Source organism: Poecilia latipinna, unplaced genomic scaffold, assembly GCF_001443285.1.
Source record: "Poecilia latipinna isolate Pla-1442-1.1 unplaced genomic scaffold, P_latipinna-1.0 Scaffold396, whole genome shotgun sequence".
Taxonomy (NCBI): domain Eukaryota; kingdom Metazoa; phylum Chordata; class Actinopteri; order Cyprinodontiformes; family Poeciliidae; genus Poecilia; species Poecilia latipinna.
The window spans coordinates 179739-195183 of NW_015113012.1; the positions used below are offsets into that span (position 1 = coordinate 179739).

General features: G+C 37.6%; 2 protein-coding genes across 5 annotated transcripts in view; one reads left to right on the top strand and one right to left on the bottom strand.

Annotated features, from left to right (window-relative positions):
• Positions 1 to 9705, bottom strand: part of cstf3 (cleavage stimulation factor, 3' pre-RNA, subunit 3) — a 15096-nt gene extending 5391 nt beyond the window's left edge. Inside the window, exons 1-17 of the mRNA XM_015037132.1 lie at positions 9469 to 9705; positions 8799 to 8903; positions 8523 to 8618; positions 4379 to 4411; positions 3714 to 3811; positions 3574 to 3640; positions 3456 to 3490; positions 3218 to 3344; positions 2145 to 2222; positions 1897 to 2059; positions 1562 to 1671; positions 1332 to 1448; positions 1019 to 1237; positions 826 to 928; positions 666 to 735; positions 386 to 581; positions 130 to 280 (exon numbers count right to left, since the gene is read on the bottom strand). Of these exons, the coding sequence (XP_014892618.1) occupies positions 130 to 280; positions 386 to 581; positions 666 to 735; positions 826 to 928; positions 1019 to 1237; positions 1332 to 1448; positions 1562 to 1671; positions 1897 to 2059; positions 2145 to 2222; positions 3218 to 3344; positions 3456 to 3490; positions 3574 to 3640; positions 3714 to 3811; positions 4379 to 4411; positions 8523 to 8618; positions 8799 to 8903; positions 9469 to 9495 (1795 nt within the window). The 5' untranslated portion in view covers positions 9496 to 9705. The remainder of the gene's footprint in view (positions 1 to 129; positions 281 to 385; positions 582 to 665; positions 736 to 825; positions 929 to 1018; positions 1238 to 1331; positions 1449 to 1561; positions 1672 to 1896; positions 2060 to 2144; positions 2223 to 3217; positions 3345 to 3455; positions 3491 to 3573; positions 3641 to 3713; positions 3812 to 4378; positions 4412 to 8522; positions 8619 to 8798; positions 8904 to 9468) is intronic.
• Positions 9706 to 11297: 1592 nt separating this feature from the next.
• Positions 11298 to 15445, top strand: part of hipk3b (homeodomain interacting protein kinase 3b) — a 40026-nt gene continuing 35878 nt past the window's right edge. For 2 of the 4 annotated variants that reach the window (XM_015037142.1, XM_015037145.1), the window contains exon 1: positions 11298 to 11657. In XM_015037142.1, coding sequence (XP_014892628.1) covers positions 11585 to 11657 — 73 coding nt within the window. In that variant the 5' untranslated portion in view covers positions 11298 to 11584. Of the gene's footprint in view, positions 11658 to 11696; positions 11788 to 11948; positions 12057 to 15445 lie in introns of those variants that run through there. The other 2 variants (XM_015037144.1, XM_015037143.1) reach the window with 2 other exon arrangements.

Here is a 15445-nt window from a genome sequence, read left to right on the forward strand (position 1 = left end):
CGGCCCGCGGGCCGTACGTTTGACACCCCTGATTTAGAGGGAAAACAGTGGAAAGACAGCAGCAGGCCACAGAAAATAGAACTCAACACACAAAAATGAACCCTGCATGAAATATCCGGGATTACGTACGAGCGAGGTGACGCGGCTGGTACGGGATCATCTGATTGGTGTCTGGTTTGGGATACTCTGGTTTACGATCAGGATCGTCCTTTAGTGTAGGCACCGAGGGAGCCACCACAGCCTCAGGGAGCAGTGCTGCCAGTTTGGCACGAGACACATCCTACAAACAAAGCAGCAGAAGACGAGTCAAACACACAAAGTCTTTCTTGGCTCAACCACACTGGCAGTCATGATTCAAAGTCATGTATCAGGAAGAAAAACACACCTTGTAACCAAGGGCTTTGAGTTCACTGGTAGAGCAGGGATAAAGGTCCATGAACTTGTATCTATCGACAAGCAAAGCCGTTTCTTTCCCCTCATACTCGTCTTTGAAGGCTGTGAAACGTCGGCGCTCTACTTTCAGAATACTGGCCAGGTCTCCGATGTTGCTCTCGAACGCCAAGAACCGAGCCCAGATCTCACTGAGGACCAGATGCATGTCATGGTTCACTGGTTTGACCGATATCTTGAATGCACAGACAACACAGCCAAATGCTTGACATTACCCTGATTTCTCTGGGGATAGACTTCCAGAGGTGAGGACCCGTTCGAACAAAACCCTAGTGTTGTTGTCCTCTGAGAAAAGAATCGGACACATAAAGCAACGTCTGTAAAAGCAAGCAGCAAAGCTACGGAATGGTGAACAATTTGGAGGACGTTACAAACCATTAAGGTGGGAGAGGTAATCAATGTAGGCAAGTATGTACTCTGGAATGTCTCCATACTTCTTCAAGCCCAGCTCAAAAATCTTAAAGGCCACTGATTTATCCTGTTGAGAAAAACACACAAAAAAAATGTTGAAGCATCTGTGTGTCCAGCCACTCCTCAAACCACACGCCGAACTTCTGCTTCGTCTTACTTTGCTGCAGTAGTATTCCATCAGAGCTGCAGACACGTAGACATGGTGACGTGTGCGTAGGTCCTCTCGAGCCTTTTTGAAGATGGTGCGACCTGATTTGATGCCCTCCGCCCTCCTGGCGAACTTCATGTACTGGATGTAGACCAGCGTGGGGTCGATGTCCTCGATCGCCAGCAGTTTGTTGTAGATGCTGTGCACTTTCTCGTACTTCATGCGACTCTGAGAGAGGGACACAAGAATAACGCTGGTGTGTATTGTGTGGTATGTTATGAAGTTTGGTTAGATTGTTCTGAACACGTAACCGGACACTCACTTCTTCGTAATCAGCAAACGCAAAGTAGAGGAGCATGTTCTTTTTGAGGAGAGTCCCAATGGCACGTTCATAGATGTTAGCTGCCTCGTCGCTGAACAGCTTTGAATTATTCATGTCCTGAAAGAAAGAAAAAGAACCAAAAAAATTAGGAATTAAGGCAAAAGATTTGTCTGATATTCAATATCTGAAAATTATTCAGGCTCAGTTTTGAAAGTGTAGGTGTGTCTTACTCCTTTCTCTGCCAGCAGCTTGCTGGACTGCTCCAGGTACTGAGCTGCCTCATACCAAATGTCGGGATGGTGGCCCAGAACCAGCAGGCACTGCTCATAGGCAAACATCACTGCATCCAATCAAATTAGAAAGCAATTCAATTAAAATGTTCCTGCAGTGCAACAGTAAAATAAAGGGATTCACGTCAGAAAAAGAGTAAAACTCTGCCCTCTAGTGTCGTATCTGCAGGTAAGATGATCTCTCTGCATCACTATCTGACGTAAATGTAAGAAACTACATACAACAACCAAAATGAAAAAAATGTTTTGAGACAAAACCACCAACATTGTGTTACCTCTCTTTGTGATGAGGGTCTGGTCTTCTGTACGGAGTGGGTTGCTTTTTTCCCACTGAATGTACTTTTTCCACATTTCCACTTGCTGGGCCTCCTGAGGGGAGTTCTGTGGTGGGACTGAAGGTGCGTTTCTGTCAAGCCCTTTCATTACCGTCTCATATTCCTGCATCACAAAGATCACCCAACAGCCTGTGTCAGTTACCAGAACAGTATTTGGTACATTTTTCAGTGGGAATCTGATTTCTCACCTTTGCCACTCTCCTTGCATTCATGTAATCCCTGCTGCGATCTTCAATCATCTTTTTAGCCAAATGCACATTGATACCCTGTAAATAAAATCCATGGATTATTCCTGCTTTTTTTTACTGTTGAAACTCTAAATCTACATATATTTGTGCTCGATAGCTTTTGGCATCCATTGTAAGTTTCTATGTAAAGTTTACACAGAGAAACTTGCTCAACTTTGTTCGAAATAACAGAGATCCTACATCACTAATAGGATCAAACACTATGACTCATGGCAGTCTTTTTATATTTCAAGTAACTTTCATACGCCCTGCTTGCATGAATGTCTCCAGAACTATTTCCGTTCTGGAATCGTGATTTATTTTCCAAAATTAAACACCTAATCTCCTGCAGAACTTTAGATTTTTACGGTTCTAGATCAAATGAGATGAATTAAAGCCACTCTGGAGAGCGTAGGGTCATTTTGCTGACTGATCTAGATTCTGCTGTGATTTAAGTATATGTAGCGTTTAGAATTGATATAAATGTGTAATTATTGCTTTGTGATTTTCTTTGTCTTCAACAGAAAGCCAACACAGATGGAAACCAAAATACTACCACCGCCATGTTTCATTATGCTTCTTCTTTTGGCAGTTTCTTCTTCTTTGGGAGTGTCTTGGTCAGTAAATATGTATGTCATCTAAAGGAAACAACCATGTGATTTTTCACAGCTCTTAGTACCGGCAGCAGCATTCATTTTGGATGGCAGAATGGCAAAAATACACACTCATAATGTAAAGGTGCCCAAACAGAATGAAGATGTTTGACTAGTTTATGCTATTATAAAACAAGGAACCCAATTCCAACTGATCAAGTTGGTTGACAACTCTTAAATACAATTTCACTTTAAAGTTGAACTCTAATCCTGACTGTTAAATAATCTTTAATCTATTTTATGTAGATTGCATGGATAAATATGTTCTTATGTTCTCCTTTGCTACTGTTTGAGTTGTAAGTGAAGCTTTGAAGCTCATTTTCAAAGAAAAAAAAAATACATGCAGGAGAAAAACACTTGAGCATTGATTGGCTCACTTGCCTCTTCATATTTGCTATAATCTCTCCAGAGCTGTTCAATGTTAATCATTGGGTTCACGCAACCTCTTTGGTAGACTCTCCGAACCGCAGTGATTCTCTGATTTTCTGCGTATGAGCCCACTGCCTCACTAATAGAAGACAGAAAAACAACCAAGATTTTAGTTTTTAATGCAGGTTAGGATAAAATTTAGGTCAACAAATTGAAGAAGAAGAAGAAGAAAAAAAAAAAAAACACTTACACTCCTTTCAGGAAATTTATGTAGTCGACCCAAATCTGAGAGAAAGAAATAATAGCAAGTTAGATAAGAGCGCCGAACAGAAACTAAAACAACTTGATAAAAGTTCATATTTGCAGACCTGATAGGACATAATTTCCATGCCAATTTTATCAAGGGCGAAATCATACGCCTGGGCCATCTTCTCTCTGAGAATAAGGGAATGAAATTATTTACATTCTCTTCACATGCTGGATGTCAGAATTCAGAACGTCTTCTTACTTGTAGCTGGGAAGCTTCCCTTTGGTCTCCCGAACATATGCAAGGTAGCATTTCCACAGGTCAATGTGCAACACTTTCATTAGGCATCTCTGGAACAACTGCAACAAGATGCGAGAACATGCAGAAAAAAAAAAAAAAAATTACATTTACTCCATAAGACAGAAATAACATACACAGGCTGACTGATGTAGCAACCAAATAGCTGGTCAAATGTCCCATGAGGCAAAGACTGTTTCGCTCATTGATATATCTATATTTTTAATTTATCTAAGATGCGATCTTCAAGCTACAGTTCGACGCTTGCAGAACTTCTGAGATTATATGCTGGAGTAAAAAACAGGTAAAATCAGAAATGAGCAGGCACTTAAAACATTTGAAGACTTTATTAAAGTGAAGCGACATAAAAGGTACACGCAGCTTCAAGCATATTACATGTAGATGAAAATATGTGAAAAGAAAGAACCAGAAAGTGTTTGGGGTGGGAGGAGTACTGCTTGCATGAACATTGAAGACAGATAGTTCAAACGTTATTGAAAAGGAACGCCAAAAGATACTAGTTATTAAACTTCTTTTTAAACTTTCTAATGAGCAAAATTCCTACATATTCAGCCAACAATTAAACAGAGCTTCAACACTGAAAACGAGCTTACAGTTTGGGCACTTACCTTCTCTACCTTGTCATAGTTTTTAGCCTTTATCTGCAAATAAAAGTGTAAAAACTTATAAATGGAAAGCTCAAAGTAAACATGCATTCATGCAGTTTTAATAACTCAAACACACACACATCCACACAAACCTAAGAATCAACAGTGATATTCACACAAGAATGACGACTAACTTTCAGAAAGGGGTTTATTTTATTTTCTTTCCACTTAAGCCAAGAAAACGCGATAGAAAAACAAACAACTCATATTGTCAAAATGAATTTAATTAACTGTAGTCAGACCAGCTTTTAAAGGCAAAAACATCTGAAATATGAAATAATCTTCCTACAATAACTTCTAGGGTGCATGGCTAATAAATTGGTTCACCGATGACAATCTTCTGCCTTCAAAGAATCTCTCGGCTCTTTCCAGTAACAACAGACGCAGCTCTACTAGTTCAAAATGGTGTGACGGTGCAAATATCCCAAAGACACTGATCAGAAAGTTTTACTAATAAGTAAAAATAAACATTTTAATGCCACACATAATCTTGAGCAATAAACCCAAGTGAAAAGTGTTGTACATTAGTATAACATCCCTGCCTCTTCACATCCTATACGCTATCTCTTCTCACTTAAATCCTTCTTGCTAAACATATAAAATCATTGGGGGGGAGGGGGAGGGGTTGGACACATTTAAATTATGTGTGGATTAAAGATCAAAGTCTTATCCTTATGAAACTGCAAATGGGCAGAGAAAAGATAAGCATATTTGTGAAATGGTTTCATCTTTTCAGGCATCCTACTCCTAAAAAAAAAGAAAAAAAAACTGAATACAAGGCTGAGAGGTGTGTGTGGGGGAATACAGACTAGTAGAATAGGAATAAGAAAATCCTGAACACATCCTGCAAATATTTGGTTCATGTATCTTTCATAAAATGCAAGAAATACAGCATAGAACCTTAATCTTTACGTTTTTAATACAAAATGTTACAGTACACATAATGTTTTGAGGAATACCACAAAAGAAGTGTTTTCAGTCAAACTAGACTTGAAAGTTGCATCATAACTTACAAGCGACCTTATTTGACATAAATGTGTCATAGGAGAGTCGGAGCAACTTGAAATTCTGGCCCTACTGCACACAAACTAAAACAGTCTTGCCCACTTTAATTTAGCATTTCAAATTCAGGTCAAGACGATTCCGTCTTCGCACTAAAGAAAAGCACAGATTTAAACCTCCAAACATTTTGCCAAAAATACTTTCAAGAAGTTTTTATGCAAAAGCTGTTTTTCTTCACAACAGTTTGTCATGAGTGAAAAGGGCAAATTTAACTTCTTCAAATCAAAAACTGAGCTCCAGTTTTCCCCGAGTCCCCTTCTCAGCGTTGGCTACATCTGGCTCCTAAGCCTTTGTGCGGTTTGCAGAGACGTGCAGTAAAGCTCCAGTTCAGCTGCCAATGCCCAAACTCAACAGCCTTTGATAGTCAAGAGTATCTTACAATATTACTGAATGACAAATATTTACAGAAGGCTATTTCCAATCCACCTTTGTCAAAGTTTTATCTACTAAATGTATTAAGAGCACAAGGAGTGTAAATCTTAAAAAAGTGTTCATTAAGTTTAGAGAAGTTTCCTCAATGAATATTAGTCGTTTACGGCACTATGATTCTATATTAGTATATCTACTAACTCCAGTCTTGGGCACCTAATAAATTAATCTTCATAGGACTTGTCTTGCCCCCAACTCCATATATTTTTATGCGGTGGGGAAACAACTCAAGCTAAACTGGGTCTCTTGTACGTAAAGATGGCCTAGCAGGCAAATCAAACATGTCATTCTAAATGGCAATAATATGCAGAGACATTTTTTTATTTTATACATTTTGGGGAATTTCCAATGTGGTCCTCAGATGTTCCGTTTAAAAAGAAATTAGCACATACATATACTTACCACAAGGGGGAGCAGCTATACTAAGAATGACAGTGTATGTCATTGATTATAATCCTAGAAGACTTTAATTGGTATAATTCTAATAGTGTTATTTCAGAAACAAAATCTTCGTTCAAATTTAACTAATGTAGCTGATTTAAGTAAATTCAGGTATTTGGAGTCAAATGGAGGACAGAAAAAGTACCTGGCAAAAGTATTCGCACCCATTGAGCTCGCTTGCATTTTGTCATGTTACAACCAAACTTTAGAACATGTTATTGGGAATTTATGTAATAAAGAAGCAGAAAGTCATGCATGATTTCACACTGGAGTGAGCAGTGCTTCATCAGACAAGGTCAAGGAAGACTTTATAGGGGGAAAAAGAGGAGCAGACAAAGCATCATGCTCTAGAGATACTTTTCTGAAGCAAGAGAAAGGTGATCTGGTTAGACTTGAAAAAAGAAACTTGTTAAAACCTGAAGTACTTAAGATAGGGGAAGAGATTCATCTCAAAGCAGATGACTATATATAAACAATGGAATAGTGTAGATAAAAAAAACAAAAACAAAAAAAAAACAAAAAAAAAGGGGTGCGGGGAGTTCTATTTAGTAGAAATTTTAGAGCATGCTAGTAGAGGTGCCAAAATGTAATTGGAGAGAAAAGTGGTAAAGGATCACAGCCACAGGAACTGAATATAGACACCAAATTTACAGGCGGAAGGGGAAGGAAAATCATGCATTTTCCTTTCCTTTATAATTACGTGCTACTTTGTGTAGGTCTTTCACATAAAATTCTTATAAAAATGTAAAAGTTCACAATTGTAAAAAAAACGGTGAAAGGTTTATGGATATAAATACTTTTGCAAGGCACTCTGTAAAAACAACAATGTTGATGCTGCATTTGTTTAACCTTTTTAATTGTCTTTGTCAATTTTATTTTTGATATCAAACATTGATGAACATTTTGAAGTGGTAATATGTACAAACAGCTAAAAATATTTTCCCCTTTTCTGAAAAATATTTCAGTTTGATCTGGTTAAGAATCCCAAATCATCTCCGTTTAATAATCCATAAGGGTCATAAATCACACTAAAGTCACATTTCTCTGATGCTGTCAACTCTACACTTATCTTTAAAATTAATAAAGTAAACACCAATAATATCCTTTTGGTTTATTTGCCTTGTTCTGTTTTATGGTAAAACAAATAATGACTTGGATCTCACTATGTTATCTTTATGATTGTATTTGCTGCTAACATTGTTGCTGCTATAACAACTTTAATGCAAAGAAAAATATTTAAGGGTTGAGGCCTATCATGAAAAAAAGAAAATTAGTTTTACCAAATTCATAGAGTAATGCCAGAAAGTTAGTGTAAGGCAGAATATATGAGAAAGTTTGATTTGGAGGAGAATCTACAATCTATATACACTGACATCACTGCTTAATTTTAGAAAATTAATACATTTAGTGCAAAAAAAATGTACTTTTTGTTAGAACTGATGATCAGATGTAAGCGAAATTAAATCTTCTGGTCAAATTGTTGGTTGGATGAAAGTAAAACTTATTCTTGGCAAACCAAAAAACAAGAAAAAAGACAAAAAAAAACAAGCAAAGGGTCACAGTTTGTGTGTTCAGAAGAAGTGGGGCGAAAAGTCTCAAGAAAAGAATGGGCCACACAATAAAGATCGTTCTTTATGAAAATAACCCAAAAGAAATGACACAGGAGGCAATAAATTGACACGACAAGTGAATAAAAGGCTAATGCACTCCAATACCATTAAAATAGTTTTAATACTGTTGCAGACCAAACATGCAACAAATGCACTTTACCCCATATTTAATATGCCGCAGATGATATGTAATCTTTCGTTTAACCTGGAAACATGAGGAATTATCCTTAAATAGTTATAGATAATAACCCCTTCTTGCTTAAAGGCACAATTCCTAATGAACATCAGTAGAGCCCAACTGCAAAGTGTTTTGTATCAATTTTCATAAATGGTTCGTTAAAAGGTTTTTCCACTTTGCACACTTTGTTTTAGGAAACTGTGAGAATTCTTTAGCTTTTGAAGAACATCTTTGAGATTAGACAAAAAGGCTCAAAACAAGAATTGTGACTTTAAACTCCATTGAAGTCAGATACATTTGGATTGTGTGAAAATCACATAGTTGATTATGTTAGAATAAGTCTCAGCCATGCACACAAGGGAAAAGAATAAAAAAAAGTATTAACCTCAGCTTCAATGAACAGTTTCCAGAATCTGCCAGAACTTGGGAACTGTGAGACAAGTCGCTCATGGGTCTTCCTTGCTTTATCTATGGGTTGATTCTACAGGAGGAGATTGCATTTACATTCCACTCACTATTTAACATAAAAATGGCAATCTTGCCAATCATGAGGTGGAAGACGATATCTAAAGTTTCATATTGGTCTAAATTCTAACCCCAAGCCCACCACCCTCATTCCCAGTATCCTTATCCCCAGTAATACAACTCGGTGTCACTAAACCTGTGCTTCTCGAATCAGAATGCTCCAAGCGTCAAGGTCATATGGGTTTTCTTCCAACTTCTTCTCTGCTTTCTTCACCTTCTCAGGAATATACTCAGCTGCTGCCTGTAACACACACACACACAAAAAGCAACAAGTAATGTTGTTAGCAAACTCAAAATGCTTGTAGCAATGTGATGCGAGGGCCCACATAGCGCTGGACACTCACACAGGAGGTAATCGTGTTATTCATTACCGGACCATAAACATCAGAAAAACGGGAAGCGGCAGAAAATCGGGATAAATCGATTGAAATACGTATTTTCCCTAGGTAGCTTGGTTTTTCTAGCTGGCGCCATTAAATAGAACCTTACACAGCAATATCTGGAGTAAAAACAATTCATTAACTATCAGAAACTGCAAAGTAACACGATTGTGAACTAATGTTAGCTCGTAGTGTTGGAATCGGCTAGCTTCACGTTGCGACAAAGCGGCTGAATCAATATGGCGCACGACCACACCACAAAAAAACCAATGTACATGACTTCTACGCGTTTGATTCCCCGGATAAAGCTGCACACAGCGAACATTCCAAACTAATTTACGTGCCTAACAATGCTGTATGAGAAAACATTAGCTATGACACAGATATCCCGCTAGCTTGGCCATGAATAGAAATGCGTGTTGCTACCTGCTCGGCTGTTCCCTCCGTCGACATGGCTTTAGAGAATCTGCTTCAAAAGTTTTCAACCACTGCAACTAACACCGAAATAAGCAAGATTCAGGAATTTTCTTTAAAACTACTAGGTCATCGGCATAGTTTTAGGGTGATTTTTTACGTTGCCTTCGAGCAGCTAACAGCTCAACGGCTGGACTGGCCAATGACTAAAATGGCGAGAAGGCAGACAGTAGTGTTCCGTCGCGCGTGCAGGAACAACAAAGTTACTTCCGGCTGTCACAGTTTCTTCAAAATAAAAGCATTGGCTGCAGCATTAAGGATAAAAAAATCATTCATATTTTTAAAATCATTTTGATATACTATGATTTACATTCACGCTTGGTTTAATTACACCAAGATGAGAAATCACTATGATGAAACCACACTCCTAGAATGAATTATAGCGTAGGATGTCTCTAAGCAAATATCGTGTCAGATGTAATGCATGCGTTACAATTAAGGGAGACTCTTCAGCAGAAACAAGAACAAGTGATTTAGCACCAAATGACACTGATCATTCTGCTGGACAACAACAGGGGGAAGCAAATCACAGCTACAGAGAGCGCGCGCTTGAGCGAGTCTGTCTAGCCTGGCCAACAGACTAGAGTAATAGAGTACAGCAGTTATCGTTCACACGAAGACATTTAGTTTTTATTTTTCCGTTCTCAAACCAGTTTTTACCAATTACCTATTATATATTTGTCTAATTATGTACAGGTTTCCCTATACAGAATTCCTTCTATATGTTTAACCTAATCATATGTGTGGTTTTAGTCTTTGAAGCTACACACTGAACAATTGTGTAAGCTTGGAAAATATGTTTGCTTTGTCCTTAAGGATAAAAACAGATGATTCACAGCTACATTTTTGTAGCCTATAACAATTGATCTACACAGCATAATTGATAGCCACACAGTTGAGTGCTCTGTGACTAATTTGTACCCTTTGACAAATATATTTTCTTAAAGCAATTTAGCTGTTGACAGAGGTGAAAGCAGTTCTATTGCTTTAGGCTAATTTCTGAAACATATACCTAAAATTTGCACACATCAGAATATCACAAATAAAAATATAATGGTGGTGTATGCCACAAAAATTGACATACATGTAAATACTGTATATTTTACTATATTTTTCTAAAGCTAATATATTTATCCTTTATGTAAGTACTCTGTGAAACCTTGAAAACCAGTCTCAAATTATTTGTTTGTGCACAACATCAAATTCTTTGTTTGTGCACACACTCTTGCCCAATAAAGTTGATTCTGAATTTTTAATCAAACTTTCTCATAATGACAAATTAAGGTGGTCTGATAACTCTTATTTTCCCATATGTTGCCATCAAACCAACTAGTTTTCACTGTTGGAAAACTAGTGACATTTTTAAATTGATTTATTTATTGACAGTGGCAACAAAATTTTGGCTATCCAAGCTGATAGCCATTTAATTTTCTTTGTATTATGTTTTTCTTAAAATGCTAAGTTTTAGCATTATCATTTTTAGTGTAAAAGCATGTTTTAAGTTGTAATGCTGGCTGTTTATTTGTTCTTGTAATATAATCATGTCATACTGGACATAGGGGACCTTATTATTTAATAAAGCATATCCAGGTGTCTACATCCCTACATTCTATTTCTATCAAAACTATGTTATAAAATGTTATATATATCATGTACTTTCACTACAATTGGGCGGTTTTTCATTGTATTCCAAATAAACCTGGGAGTTCTATTTTTAAGGTAATCTGCAATGGATTACTTAGGTCTGACTGATGCCGTCAGTTCACAAACATTTGCTTCCAGTTGCTAGAGAGAGAGAAGGGACATGTTAGAGGCTGGCAGGGCCGCGGAGCTGCTCGTCTAGACAGGGGGTAACGGGCACCCTTTCAGAGATGGGCAACGGCGCCCAACGAGAAAGGACATGGATCTGAGCTGAGTAGCTAAAAGCCGGACTTGGTGTATTGCTCCCGGACGTCTATATGCAAGAGTTATTTTATGTTTGAAATGTGGGAGATGGTGGCGTTACCAAGAGCGAGCTCTCCCTTCCTGTCGTCTAGGACAAGATGGCAGCAATGCAGGCGAACTGTGCATGGGGTGGATTTATAAGTCCATAACATGCCCAGAGAAGCCCTGGATTATACTTAAAGTGACTCTATGTGAAGGTAAGTGGCGGATTGAAAGCTGTCAGTTTCCAAGCTAAACATTTGAATCGTAGGTTTGGATGTGACGTATTACTCTGTCATAACTTAGCTCTAAACTTAACCAATTTTGGATGTCTCTTCATCTTCAAACGTGAGTAATACAGGCTACACTTTAAGTAGTGTGTTTAATTGAGGTAAATATTTTTTCCCTTTCGTGCCAAATGGTGATGACGATGTCGTCCAAGGTGATTTATTGTAACGCAACTGCCTTGAAAACACAAGTGTTGTCACGGCGACGACGCTTGTGTTTTCGATGTTTCACGTCGGATATTTGGTGATTATACCCTTCAGAGCTATTTTATGGATTAATCTAACTTAAAACTAACTTCGTTGAACAGTATGGGTCTAGTGAATTCACTGGTAAGTTCTGTTTTACTTTGTTTCAATTACCTCTTGACTGAGGCACAGAAAAGACTACCTATCAGAAGCGATGCTAGACTTCTGAACAAATTTTTAAGTTTTTTTAAAATTTTTTTAGCATATTTAACTGTTATTACAGGCATTGACACAACACAGAATGAGCTATTTATAAAGATTATTCAAATGTAATCGAATAACTAACTTCTCACTTCAGTTTTACTTTTAATTTAAAATGTATTATAAATATATATATGCCTCCTAACTAGGCATGGGCCAGTTAGACATATGCTTAGTTAAGCTCAGGTATAACAGCCCTGAGTAAATATAGAACAGTTTGAGACTAGTTTAATATGTAAAACATAAATGTATTACATTATATAATTACTTGTCTAAAATAGAAAAGCTACAATCATTCCCACTGTTGATAAAGTAATGTAGTTTAACATTTGTTTGTTATTTGGACATTGTAAGCATGTAAATAATAATAAAAAAAACATTTTATGGTAGTCTTTAATGGCTATCACAGTGAAAATTAAACCTTTTTGCTCCTATGATATTTATAAAGTAAAACATGTATTATTCTGACACTAGCTGGTTAATTAGTTGGGCTATCTCCTCAGGCAGACCCTACAGTCAGCTGCTTAACAGGCACGCTGCTTAGCTTTGCCATCTTTGGTGAACCTTGTGGGAGTGATGGGTTGGCCCTGCAGCGTTATACCTGGCTTTTTACGGGCTTTGAAATGTTTGGAAACAGTAAAATTGATCTATCTCAGTGACGGACACAGAGGTGTTGCAGGTATCTATCAGGCTGCAGGCAGTCGGTGCTGCATTACTTTATGCTTCATACAATAAAGTATAAACTCACTACTCTCACACTTTCTCTGGCATGTCATTGAAAGGAATTCAAATCAAAGGGATATTGGTAAAGAGCTTTTGTGGAAGTTTTAAATGAAATGTTTATATCTTTGGCTTACCTTGAACCACATAGGCCCAAAGTAATTAGTAGTTACATGTTAAGTTATTTATATTAAACCAGATTATTGTTGATAGGAAACGAGACAGACATCTCTCAAAAGATAATGAAATACTGTTGTAGGAATATCAGCTTAAAAAAAAAAATATATATATATATATGTATTCCCTTCTCAGCAATTAATGGAAAATAACTTTTTGTTGCTATTAAGCCTTTCTTATAAGTGCGGAGCAGCATTTTGCAGGTTTCCGTTGGCGTTTTGAAGATTCGTCTTTGCTAATGAGCTTCAGGTCTTTGAGGCTGAAAGGCCTTCTTGCCATAACCATAATTTTTGGCTTCCTCCACGGATTCCCGACTTGATTCATGTTGTGTTCCTGGCTGGGCCACTCAAAGCACAAAACATTACTATTACCTCCAGTCAGAAGAAACATGTTGGTAAAATTAAAGGATTACGTTAAACCTGCCAGGATTGTGAGCAATTGTGGGCTTAACTTGGCCATTTAAAATAATAACCTCAGCAAAATGTTCCTGTTTATTTCAATGCATTCAGCCCAAGTTGGCAAACAAACATAACAGCAGATATTGGTGCCAACAGATCAGGGAATTATTAAAGCATGTTTTTGACTCGGTTCACACCTGTAAACATTCTGGTTTTTACTCATCTAAAATCCTGTTCAAGGTGTTTGATAAAGTGGTATGTTTTAAAATAGACTTTACAGTAAAAGAACATTAAAATCATATCTGAAATCCAGTGTGGAGCTTGCAAGCCTCTTTCTATTAAAGAAAAAGATGTGGTGACCTCATTTAAAATGCTGGTTAACATCATGGGGGATTTGAGTTTTAAATATAGTTGTGACAGTGGCTGTTATCCAGTACAGAGTTAAGTTGCACTGTACAACAATGTCTCATCGAAACACAACTAAAAGCAATGTTTTTGTGTTCTTCTAATCTGTTTTTCTTTTAACCTACTGCCCTCGGAAACATAAACGCATCCCAAACAAAAAAAAACAAAACAACCTAAGCCTAATCCTAAGGTAATCACACATGCTTAGCTTAAATGATATGTTTAGGTTTTGCTGGAATTAATGTGGTTGAGGATTTAGGCATGAAGTCATTTTCAAACTCGCGCTTTAATTACAGGCTGATCATTTAAACACGCAGCTATTTTTCGCTCTCTCTTATGTCGAGAAAGTCACAACCGCCGCTGTACTTTTCCAACTTGCATGTGTTTACTCGTGTCAGTCATTTCAATGCCTGGAGCTTCTGGTCATCAGTTGCTTTGAGGCAGGCGTAAGTAGCTGTTATCCGAGTGATGTCATCTGGTCGTACGCCTACAGATGCACAGCAGTAAACAAAACAGAGTGAGAGTTTATAGGGGGAGTACAGCGACAGGGCCGTGTTGTGTTCCAGCCAAGATCGCAAAAAGTGATTTCTGGATGGTTTCTTTTATCTCCTGAGCCGTGCGATGACTTCAGCTCATAGACTTTATTTTGCTGCAGTTCGGTAATTTGTTCATTTCTCGCCCAAGGTGATTTGGTTTAGAGACAGACGTGGTAAAACAGCCGTCTGTCTCTCGTGTCCTGCTTTAATATCAGTTCATGCAGTGCTGTGATCAGTGCTTTGCAGATCGATCAAAATTTCCTGTTTGTGGGTGTAACATTTCACCATGTCATTCAGTCAGTCGTTCATACGTTGGAGCAGGATGTTGAAGACTAACAATAGCATTGGTGTTGCTTTTAAAAGATGGACAGGGAGGAGTCTTGTTTCTCAGCTGATGAGAATTTGTAACAGATCTAGATATATCACATTTGCTTTGGAAACATACGTGCATTTGAAAGGACTTCTGTCGTGCCTGTATTGTTTTGGGTGTTGTTCCAGAAAGCATAAATGCTAATGAGAAGGCACGAAGCCTTTGTTGCTGTAAAATATTATTTCCATTTTTATTACTTTGTGTTGAGGGATTTATTAGACCGTCTTATGTTTTAGTAAAACATTTTTATTGTGTTCTGCATGTGATCACTTTATGAGATAACAACTTAACATTAATCGGCCAGTAGTTTTGCACCGGTGCTGCTGAGGCTGTTCTGAATGTGATAATGTTATTGTAGAAATTAAATCGTAGTCAAAGGATTCTTTCACTACATTTTTGATCGTCAGTGTTGGACTTCTACGCTAGTACACATTCTCAGTAAACAGTAGCTTATGACGCTAAAAGAAAACTGCACAGAAAATGTCAGACTTTCTCAGTCAAGATAGGACGAGGTCACATGCTTGAGAAAATAAGGAGCCTTTTATCCGAAGACTACAAAAACCAAGTTCACGAGACTCGGGGAAATCACCGCAGATAGGTTATGGCCATGTGGTCTAAGACAGTAAGTAACCTTTGTGTGGTATTAAAAGTATGGGAACAGCATCG